This window comes from Nicotiana tabacum, chromosome 5 (assembly GCF_000715075.1).
Source record: "Nicotiana tabacum cultivar K326 chromosome 5, ASM71507v2, whole genome shotgun sequence".
NCBI lineage: Eukaryota > Viridiplantae > Streptophyta > Magnoliopsida > Solanales > Solanaceae > Nicotiana > Nicotiana tabacum.
This window is the reverse complement of record NC_134084.1, coordinates 164,145,806-164,157,597: the sequence shown is the minus strand read 5'-3', so window position 1 is coordinate 164,157,597 and position 11,792 is coordinate 164,145,806. Positions and strand designations below refer to the sequence as shown.

The 11,792-nt window shown below is 36.4% G+C and overlaps 1 protein-coding gene across 9 annotated transcripts; it reads right to left on the bottom strand.

Annotated features, from left to right (window-relative positions):
* Positions 1 to 6,972: 6,972 nt before the first annotated feature.
* LOC107828672 (70 kDa peptidyl-prolyl isomerase) lies at positions 6,973 to 11,722 on the bottom strand. Of its 9 annotated transcripts, XM_075254293.1 has the most exons (13): positions 11,644 to 11,722; positions 11,418 to 11,525; positions 11,211 to 11,297; positions 10,337 to 10,597; positions 9,345 to 9,422; positions 9,186 to 9,266; positions 8,933 to 9,106; positions 8,760 to 8,846; positions 8,273 to 8,424; positions 8,051 to 8,194; positions 7,801 to 7,947; positions 7,582 to 7,709; positions 6,973 to 7,229 (listed from the first exon to the last, which is right to left on the bottom strand). In XM_075254293.1, the coding sequence occupies exons 4-13, from the start codon at positions 10,557 to 10,559 to the stop codon at positions 7,127 to 7,129; spliced, it is 1,317 nt and encodes a 438-aa protein (XP_075110394.1). In that variant the 5' UTR covers positions 10,560 to 10,597; positions 11,211 to 11,297; positions 11,418 to 11,525; positions 11,644 to 11,722; the 3' UTR covers positions 6,973 to 7,126. The 9 variants fall into 9 exon arrangements, 7 of the variants coding, with proteins under 7 accessions (XP_075110394.1, XP_016511524.1, XP_016511535.1 ...); XR_012709976.1 differs by having other exon boundaries at positions 8,051 to 8,177; positions 11,418 to 11,713; XR_012709975.1 differs by having other exon boundaries at positions 6,973 to 7,226; positions 8,051 to 8,177; positions 11,418 to 11,713.
* Positions 11,723 to 11,792: the final 70 nt, after the last annotated feature.

Genomic DNA, 11,792 nt, shown 5'->3' with positions numbered 1-11,792 from the left:
TTTGTAGGAACCACCTCGAACATCCCTAACCATCGGGCCACGATAACGATGCTCAAGCCCATCTATGAATCTTCACACCTTTTCATGCTCATCAGCAACCAGAAAGTGTGCATATGTGGCTAACTCAGTAAACTTATCCTCATACTCTGTAAATGTCATAGTGCCCTGGCGCAAGTGCTCAAACTGACACCTCATGTCGTCTCGTTTGCTCAGTGGAAAGAACCTCTCCATAAACATAGCTGAAAACTCTGACCAAATAATTAGTGGCAACCCTGCTCGTCTACCTCTCTGAATAGAATTTCACCATGACTCTGCGGATCCTGAAAATAGAAAAGTAGCAAACTCCACCCCACGAGTCTCCTTTAGCCCTAATGTAGTTAGTATTTTTTCACAATGCTTAATGAACTTTTGAGGCTCAATAGAAGCCTATGTAGCATCGAACTCTGGCGGCTTGAGATCCATGAAATTCTTAAGATCCTTAGACTGCCCTGTATTTGCAACTGGCTGAATAACTTGCTGAGGGGCCATCTGAGGAGCTGCAACATTCAGCTGGACCTGTGCTTGCGCCTGCGAAGTAGCTTGGGGAGCTGGAAGTCCACCCTGAGTAGGCACTAATGCCTCTAACACATTCAACAACCTTTCCATTGCGTCTGCAGGTAGAGTAACAGTAGGCATAGCAACTGGCACTGGTGGTGGAGAATCATGAACCACTTATTCTTGCACTTGGTCTGCCATAGCAGCTTGGGGTCGACCCATATTTACAACTTTAGGCTGAGGAGCTGCATGTCTTCTAGTTTGTGCTCTAGTTTGATGAGCCCCAATTTGATCACCACCTCGGGTATTACCACGTCTAGCATCACGTCCAGCAGATGAGGGTGTGCGTGTCCTGGCCATCTGCGAAAGAAACGCTCCAAAGTCAAACTCAAGTTATTTAAACGCACGATCAAGGAATGTAATAAGGGAAAACATCCTAAATGCCTAGTAGCCTCAAGATCATAAGTATGGGCTCCAACATATCCATGAGCAAGACTCTACTAAACACTGCTCCATGACCCGGGACTTAAAGCCTAAGCTATGATACCAACTTTGTCACATCCTAAACTACCCCCTAGACGTGATTGACACCCAGCTAATACCAACCGCCAAGCGAACCATACCTTCATACCGTAGCCATTAATTTGCACCATTTGATTAAATAAATAAGTATTCAAATAATCTGATAGCTATAACGAACAATTAATATCTTAAAACATTATAATAAACTTCTAGCCCAAATCCCATACTAGACCATGGGGCATCTAAGAGAATTACAAACGACATCATATGAATAAATAATTAAGACTTTTTTTGCAGCCTCCACGAACAATGCGACGGCTCACCTCAATAACTGAATCAACTCTAGCAAACTCCTTAGCCACTAGCTTCGTTCTCAGCAATAGTATCTGCATGGACATGCTAGTAAGGAGTGAGTTATACGTAAATATAACCTAGTAAGATCCTCAACCCGCCACTCTAAATACCCCTGGAAAAAGTGTTCGAAAATACAAACACACAAAGAGCACAGAAATAATATGCACACAAATTCTTTCACCATATAATTACTTTATAAGGTACAAATAATTATCCAACAACAACACTATATATATATATCAACATAACCCATACTAAGGACTTGTCATTAACGGCAGTGCAGGAAATTAACCAAACACCCCCAACGAGTCCACGACAGCATACACAATGCCCCAAATCTACTACGGCGGCATACAATGCCCCAAATTTATAACGGCGGCATACACTATGCCCCAAATATATAGCGGCGACACACACAATGCCCAAATATATAGCGACGACATACACAATGCCCCAAATCTATCACGACGGCATACACAATGCCCCAAATATCATGGCACACAGCCGTATGAAACTATCAAACAACTTATAAAATAATATTTTTTTTCATAAAATAATATATTTGCGGCTAGTCTAAGACCACCGACTCTGCCAAGCGCACGCTTGTCCCAACACATGGACCGAACAGAGAAAATATATTTTTAAAACGGGTTTTAGAAAAGCAAGTATCAAAGCTTAAAGTCTCACTTACCTCGCTAACGGGAAGTTTCCCCAACCTTGTAATGTTTAGAACATCAACCAAACGGCCTCTAAGGGCCTCAATCTGAACTTTTATTTCTCTTTAAATTGGTTCGAACTCTCCGTCAATTTGCTCAACCGGCGTGCACGATTTTCTTTTTCTTCTTCCTCCGTTTTTCGTAATTAGGACTTAAAGTTTCAGCTATATACCTTAGACAATCTCACCAAACTAGTAAATGGTGGGCCTGGCCCACTTTAATATCTCTACAATAATTAATTAAACTCACTTATTTTTAATTCTCTCTCTATATATTTACTAGCTTAATATTTGACCCAATAGCTATAAATAAAAATTAATTTCTCTAGTCTCACAATTTATAAGTAGACATATAAAAACGTTGGTTTATTACACACCTTCTGGGTCTTAGCTGGTGATTTTAATGATATTCTTGATGATTCAGAAAAACAAGGAGGATGAACTAGAGATAATTGGACCTTTAGAGACTTTTAGGATTTTATTTGGAACTTAGGTGCACTTGACTTGGGTTACAAAGGAAAACCTTGGACCTGGTGGTGCTAACGGAAAAATGAGGGTATTATTCAGAAAAGGTTAGATAGGGTCTTAGTCTCCCCTAATTGGAAAATAAAGTTTGAAAAGGCTAATGTAACTCACCTTGATACTGAGGCTTCTGATCATTTCTTGTTAATTTTCTCTTCACATGATGAGCAAATTAAGAAGAAAAGACGTTTTTACTTTGATAAAAGGTGGGTTGAATGTGAAAATGTTCAGAATATTGTCTCTGAAGCTTGGTCCAATAACTATATTAGGTTCGAGCAATTTCGTGTTAACTTTAAAACAAAGAAGTGTCGTAGATCCTTAGTGGCTTGGGTATGGGGAAGAAATGGTAATGCTAGAAAGAGAATTATTAGTATTAAGAAACAGATTACAGACCTTAGAAGTGATGCTAATAATTTTGATTGGAATAAACTTAGGGTGTTAAAAAAGGAATTAAGCCAAGCTTACAAAGAAGAAGAGATTTTCTGGAAACAAAAGTCTAGAGCCTTATGGTTGCTGGATGGCGATAAAAATACGTCCTATTTTCACATGGCAACCTTACAAAGAAGAAGAAGAAATATAATTAGGGGTTTTCAAACATCTGAAGGGAGGTGGGTGAGTGATCAAACTGGAATAGTTCAAGAAGTTGAGGCATATTATGATACACTTTACATCTAACCCGACAAATTTCGAAAGTATTCTAAATCATGTCAATGTAACGATTAGTGACTCTATAAATCGAGAACTCATAAAAGATGTAAGTGAAGAGGAAGTAAAGAATGCGGTATTCGCTATGCATCCTCTTAAAGCGTCAGGTGTGGATGGAATGACTCCTTTATTTTTTCAAAAATATTGGAATATTATATCAAAGGAGATTTATGAAGCTATTAAGAGTTTCTTCACTACAGGATACCTAATTCCTTCGTGGAACCATACTTTAATCACTCTAGTACCTAAAGTTAAAATCCTTACTTTTGTATCGCAATTTAGACCCATAAGTTTATGTTCTATTCTTTATAAAATTATTGCAAAAAATCTTGCTACGAGAATGAAAAATCATTTAACTAAGGTTATATCTCCGACTCAAGCAGCTTTCGTTGGACATAGACAAATAACTGATAATATTATCTTAGCACATGAATTTATGCATTTTCTAAAAAATAAACGCAGAGGTAGAGAGAAATTTATGGCGATAAAATTGGATATGTCAAAAGCATATGACAGAGTTGAATGGATATATATCCAAAAATGCTTTAGCAAATGGGTTTTCATGCCAGATTTGTAGAATGAATTATGCAATATATTTCTACCCCTACCTATAGTTTTAATATAAATGGGGAGGTAGTTGGATCAGTTAGGCCGACTAGAGGAATACGATAAGGAGATCCGCTATCACCTTATCTATTTTTAATATGTGCAGAAGGTTTCTCTACTTTGTTGAAGATTTCTGAAACTCAAAATGAAATTCAAGGTTTAAAGTTAAATAGACATGGGCCGAGCTTAACTCACTTATTTTTCGCAGATGACTCTTTTATATTCTATTCAGCTAATGCTCATAATGCATTCCATGTAGCTGAGATTCTAAGAAAGTATGAGCAAAATTCTGGGCAAGTAGTTAATTTAGATAAATCAGCTATTTGTTTTAGTACAAATGTAACGGAGGAGGAGAAAGTAGAGATATGTTCCTTACTTGGACAACAACAAAGAAATGAGATGGGTATGTATTTAGGATTACCAGCTATCGTGGGACGCTCAAAGAAAAAGATGCTAGAATTTATTAAGGATAGAGTCAAGACAAAAATAAAAGGATGGAAGGGTAAATTTTTAAGTACAACAGGGAAAGAAATAATGCTTAAATCTGTACTTTCAGCAGTCCCTACCTATGCCTTGTCTTGCTTCCAACTCCCCGATGGTCTGTGAAAGGAGATTACATCTCTTTTTTCTAAATTTTGGTGGGGACAAACCGAGAATAAAAGGAAGATGCATTTTGAGAAGTGGGAAAGATTATGTGATTCTAAATCAAGAGGGGGCTTAGGATTTAGGGACTTAAATGCTTTCAATATGGCTTTGTTAGCTAAACAAGCTTGGCATATATTGTCATACCCAGATTCATTGTTAGCAAGAGTACTTAAAAGTAAATACTTTCCACACTAAACTTTCCTTGACGCTTCTACACCATCTACTGGATCATGGAGCTGGAGAACTATTTTATGGGGAAGAGATCTATTAGTTTCTGGACTAAGGTGGAGGATAACTGATGGAAAAAATATAAATGTTTGGATCGATCCTTGGATCCCAATAAATAATAATTTTACTCCAAAAAGTATTCAAATGCAAAAACAATTTAGATCTTAAAGTTGCCAACTTAATTGACGACGATACGCATACCTGAAAACTTCATAAGATAAGTACGACTTTTGAACCTGAAGATGCAGATGCAATTTTGTCTATTCCAATATCCATCATAGGTCTTAATGATAGATTACTATGGCATCATTTAACATCTGGAAACTATGAAGTTAAGTCAGGTTACTATTTAGCAAAGGGTTTGGCGGGCAAGACTAGTAGGAATTCGGAAGTCCAGGCGAGTTGTCATTCTTTTCCTAAAAGCTTCTGGGATTCTTTGTGGAACTTAGAAATTAAAAATAAGCTTAAACATTTTCTAAGGAAGTGTATGATTAACTATTTGCCCGTTAATTGTAACTTAGCTAAAAGATTACAGAACCTAGATAAAACGTGTAAGATTTGTGGTCTAGAAAGTGAAGATATAGAACATATGCTATTTAGATGTCCCCGATCTCAGCTTGTATGGAAACAAAGACCTATTAATTGGCCTAATATTGAAAACATGACTGACTTTTCTGTGTGGTGGTACAACTTATTCTTAAATGCTAAGCATTTTCCTGAATCTACAGAATTATTATGTTTGAGTGTTAATATTATGTGGCAAATTTGGAAAGGTAGGAATGCTTGGTGCTTTAATCAAGAAATGTTAGAGCCAACTGATATTGTTTCTAAAACTCTTTTTGAGTATGAAAAATATAAAGATATATTAACTAGTTGCCTCGTTGTACAACATTCAACTTGAAATGAGTTTGTGCCTAAACTAACCAATTTTCAAGATGATGTTTTATTATTTACAGACACAAGATTATGGTGTGATGATAGACATGCGAGTATTGGTGTCGCGACTTTGAATAGCCTTGGAAAACTGGTTCATGCCCATGGATCCCCAATTCAGTATGTTGGGAAAACCATGACTGCTGAAGCGATTGCCGTAAGAAAGGCACTTGAATGTGCTATTACTCTTGGATGAAAAAGTGTGAAGATTTTATCTGATGCTAAGAATGTTGTTGATATGATCCAAAAACAGGTGGCTACTTCATGGGAGATAGAAGTGTTGTGTGAAGACATTTGGAAGCTATCAAGCATGTTTGATCACGTTGAGTTTCTTGATATTCCGAGGAAGTTAAACAAAGTAGCTCATAATTTAGCTAAATTTTCTATTTCTTTGTTGAAGAACATCTCCTGGGAGAAGTTTTTCCCAACTTGGGTTGTCCAGGATGCAAAAAGTACATTTGAACTTTGTTGTTCGTTGATGCAGCAATATGAAGTCTTTGTTTCAGAGAAAAAATTAAAATAAATGGAAAATGCTTTACGAGATTAGGAGCAAAAGTTAATTAACTTTTCATTTCCTCAAGCCAACGAGAAATAATTGATGGGCCTTGTTTGGGCTTTTAGGATTTGAGGCTGAAATTTTTAAAATAAAAAAATTGCGAAAATATTACACTTTTTGGGGTGATATTTAACTTTTGACCCCCACTTATCTCATAGGCAGAACTTCAAAATCAAAAGCTAAAAGTGTTGCCCGTCGGGCAAGCGAGAGCAACCTATGTTGCTTGGAATTTCCAAAAATAACATCGTGTGTGTAGGATCCTCCCAAAGTAGTATATTTTTGGAGGATCCTATAGGGTGCGGCGGCATTTTGAAGAGTTCGCATAACATAGGGACCAACACTTATTAAACTTGAAGTTCTGCACATAAAATAAGCATGGACAAAAATTTAAGACCATTCACTTTGAGGGCTATTTGTGAACTTCACCCTTCAAAATTGCTTCAGATACATAGTCCATGCCAACTCACTATTTAAAGAACTAATGGGTAAAATTAATTGAACATTTATATTTCAGTATTTAACTCTAGAACAATAAGTTATTGAAGAACTGTGTTTTTAGAGAACTCAAGGTTATGACTTGAAAAAAGTACTTGAATTCTTTAGCTTCAACAAGAAAAACAGAATCAATTTTTTTTAAATACAAAATTCAAACTGGTAGCAATGCAATGTAAATAATTGAACTTTTCATACAGCATTTTCAAGATTTTGCATCATATTTTTAGGATTCTATATAACAAAAGAAACAAAAAAAAAATATATATTTGAGGGTGAACTTTTGTACAGCTTCTCAACAGAAATCCAAAAGCCTAGGCCAACCTTGAAAGCATGGTGCTAAATATTTCAACCTCATGTTGTGTATATTGCTTCTGCTTAGCCTTCAGCTCCTTGTACACGAGCTTCACATCTCTGCTAAGATCAGTTAAACTTTAAGAACACATTGAGGAAAGTAAAAATGGCAGCCCGGTGCACTAATCAATTTCCCTATGTGCGGGGTTCGGGGAAGGGCCGGACCACAAGGGTCTATTGTACGCAACCTTACCCCTGCATTTCTGCAAGAGACTATTTCCACGGCTTGAACTCGTGACCTCCCGGTCACTTGGCAGTGACTTTACCAGTTACGACAAGGCTTCCCTTCAAACATTGAGGAAAGTACCGCACGAAAATAAATAAATAAATAGCATATATATGTACCAATGTATGTACGTATGTTCAAGAATCAGGCCGAAAAAATTTGTAGGAGGCAAAGTATAAAGGCAAATACCTGTTGTTTGGATCAAGTTTAAGAGCTTTCCTAATATCAATTTCAGCCTTTTCCAATTCATTGATTCTCAGGTATGCTTGAGCCCTTCTAAAAAGAGCTTTGACATTGCAAGGATCATACTCTATAACCTGTTTCCATGTTAAACAAAAAACTATCTTATCAGTAAAACAGGTATCAACTCTCTGTGGTAAAAGTAAAGAGGAAGGGTAAATAATGAACCTTGCTACATAGTTTTGAGGCTTCTTGATGATCTGCAATCTTCAACTTACAAGCAGCATTATTCAAATAACACGAAAATCGCAAAGTATTTGATTGGCACTTTTCATTGTCGTTGAACGAGTGATCAAACTGGATGAATTTCAATGCCTGGAATTCAGAATACATACTTCAGCTTACAGACAATACATTGTATATGTAGATCAAAGCACAACTACTTGGTTAGAACATTTCAAGAATGAAAAAATATTACATTCCTTGTCATACTTCCTTGATGCACATTGAAACTTGCCATCTTTGAATAGTACATTTCCTTCGTTCTTAGTTTTATCACATGCTTCAATTTTCTCTTTTGTGTCCATCTTCCAAAATGGTTTCTCCTGTATGAATCAAGAAACTGGTTTTTAAAAGAATCATTAATTTGATCACTCTGAAAATAGAAGGATCTTATTGATTACTTCCTTGTAAAATAAACCTTGTTGAAATCAACCAATTTGATCTCATAAACCACAAAGTCTGCAGTAGATACTTCTTCTACTTGACAATAGTCCGAGCTGATTGTAACTATTGCTTCTTCTCCTTTTCTCATAGTCATGATAGCTCTATCTAAACTCTCACTGAATTTCCCTGCATGACAAGTTTATCTCACTATAGGAAAATTGTAAAATCTGTAACTTATCCCTCTCTTTTAAATTATATAAGACAATTCTTTTTCCAAATGAAAATGTAACAGTCCACGAACCGCTGGCTGATAAACTCGAAGGTAGGTGTTTGTTGCGAAGCTTGCCTTTGCAAAAAATTTCACATAGAATAGGAGGGGAAAGTTTGTGGGCGTAAAAGGCCGTGTTAAAGAATACAACTTTTGAGGCCTCAAAGATTGGGCCATAGCAGACAATACATTGGCTGTTACCTTCTTTTTTTCAAGTCGAGGTGAACATCACTTAAAGAAAAGAAAAGTTTACCTTCTAAACATGCATATTCAAGGGGTTCATCATCTGATCCTTTCCTGTCAAATACAGTCCCATCTTGTAGCTTTCCAATATAAACCACTTCAAGAACATAAAATTCCAAACATTTAATATTTTCTTCATTTTACACATGTATTTAACAAACAAAGTTAATTTGTGAAAATTACCTTTTACAAGGGATCCTTCATTAGGACGATCATAGCCTTCACCAACCTTAATTAACTTCTTAAGAACCTTCTTATCTCCAGTAACATCAACAACAGTTTTCCATGAAATCAGCTCAAGATGAATGTTCAAATTCAAATTTGGTTGCATTCCATTTTCAACACCATCAAAACAATCTTCAAGTTAATGAAAACACAACTTAATTATCTTTCTTTTTGCTTATCAATAATTTAATTTTGTGTTTATAAAACTTACAAGTTGGTTTCACAGTTAACTCAGCTATTTCTCCTTTTCTCATTGTCTTTACAGATTTCTTCATGGCTGGACAAAGGTAATCTAATAAAGGTGCAATTTTATTAGTACTTCTATATTTCTTAGTATGTAAAAGAAAAAGTAATTTAAACAAATATTTACCATCCAATAAAGAAAACTCCACACCATCATCAGATCTTGACAGAGTTTTTCCATCCGCAGAGCTTGCTACATACTTCACTATCCAATAAAACAGAGGTAATAGAAACTTAAAAACATGAGGAAAAATGGAATAAAAATTGTTTACTAAAAAAATAATAATTTAATTCCTAGATATTTCTGGTGTTGAGTAATATAGTTGTCATGCATGAGTTGTATAAGAATTTCCAAATGATTTATAAACTCGTGCTATTCCATCCGTTACCCGAATTCGCGCAAGTGTGTCCACGCCCCCAAACTTAGTTGACAAGGAATACTTTCTCGCAAACAAACACAACCCCTAGACAAACCTAGGAGCACCCTTTCCTGCATATCCATACAGGACCCGAGTAGGCGGGTCGAGGTCCTTCGAGGTACCCACTACTTGGAGTACCCTCCCAAAAGGAAAAAGATGTATCTGTTAGGTTCGATTCTTCTTAGTTGGGTTGGGCGGATTCGACCAGAAATGCTATGCTTACACACAAGACTACCCCTCTTTCCCAAAGCTACTTTAGGACGACGAACGACCGCCAGCAGGGGTTTACAACACAAGGCCCCTACAGAGGAAAGGCTTTATCCCAGCAAATAGAAGATACTCTGCTCCGCACAACATAAGGATTATCACACTTTCGGGAAGAACATAGTATAGTAGAAGATGTCGAACGTTCAAATTTTTTCACATGACGTTACAACTAATCATTTGTAAGCCCATTATCACACTTGTAAGTTTGTATTAAAATTCACGTGTGCCATGTGAAATCTAACATCGCGTTACACGTGCAAGAGGGTGTTGAATTACTATATAGTGGTTCCACATGACTTGTGTAAGCATTCTTGAAAGAGTACATAGCAATCTTAAATTAGCGTATATTTTGGGTTGGATGCTCAAATTCTTTTAGAATACAAAAACCAAGTTCAAGTTGATATGAATAATAGTAAATGAAATGAGACATTACCTAATGCTTCATCTACATCTTTAGGTGTAGCCCACCCTTCACCTTCTTTTATTATTTTCTTCAATATTCCTCCATCTCCAGTGATATCTCTAACTGAATTCCAAGAGACCAATTCTATGTCAAAAACAAGTGTTGAATTGGGAGGAATTAGAGGAGGAGAACCAGTTTCTCCATATGCCAAATTTGGTGGAATTATGAATATTGCTCTTTCACTCCTTTTCATTGTAGCAATTCCTTCATCCCATCCTTTAATAACTTCACCTGGAATTCAATAATGAATAATAAAATTCACTTAGCTCAACAAAAATTCAGGCTCTCTTCGATTAGAAAATTGATATAATTTTGCTTAATTAGACATTTCATAAATGGTAAGCAACTTGTTATATCGTGTTAAATTACCCTGATGGTTTAAGAAATTCATTACACTGGCAGTATATATTACTTAAATGCCGACAATATAAGAAAAGAAGGGCAGCCTTAGAACAACGTTAAAGTTGTCTCTGTGTGAAATATAGGTCATGGGTTCGAGCTGTGGATGTAGCCACTAATGCTTGCATTTGGGTAGGCTATCCACATCACACCCCTTGAGATGCGGCCCTTTCCCGGACCCTGTGTGCCTTGTTCACCATGCCGCCCTTTGCCTATCCTAAGAATATAAAAAAAAGGCTGGTGCACTAAACTCCCGCTATGCACGAGGTTCCGGGAAGAGCCGGATCACATGAGTCTATTGTATGCAAGAAATTGTTTCCACTGCTCGAACCCGTGACCTTCTGGTCACATGGAGGTAACTTTACCAGTTACGTCATGGTAGTAACGCGTGACGAGAATATAAGAAACCGGTAATTGAATAATTTCAAAGAAACCAGAATATTACCTTGTCCTAGCTTGAATTCAAAAGGTTTTCCTTTGTCATGGCTAGAATCAAAAATCTCCCCATCTTCTAGTTTCACACTATAATGAACTAAATATAACACAAAAACCTCAATGCAGCTGCAGTCAGTATTTTTTTCGCGGTAAATGATAAACAAAAGCTCAAGAGATAAGAAATTAATTAATCACGAAATTAATCAAAAAATCATACCTTGGATTTCATCACCAGGTAATGGTGTCTTCCAAGAATTACCCTTTTGAAGAATCTTTTTTGTCAAGCCTTCTTTCCCAATGACTGTCTCTGGTAATTCTTGAATTTCTGTTTCAAAATTCACTTTGTTACTTTTATCAGAATTACAAGCTGCCATTTTTCTGTGATTTCTCTTTAGTGAAAAAAAGATAAGTTTAGTTTGCAGAAGATAAAGAAAGAGAACTACAAGTTGAAGATAAGCCGTTAGTTTCCCACACTTTCAAAAGTTCTTTCAGTTAGGATTTTTTTTTTCCCTTTATCTTTTTTGCTGAGTTGTAACTAACTTGGTAAAAATAACACATTCTCAAATGAGGCCGAGCCGTAGACGCCTGAGCT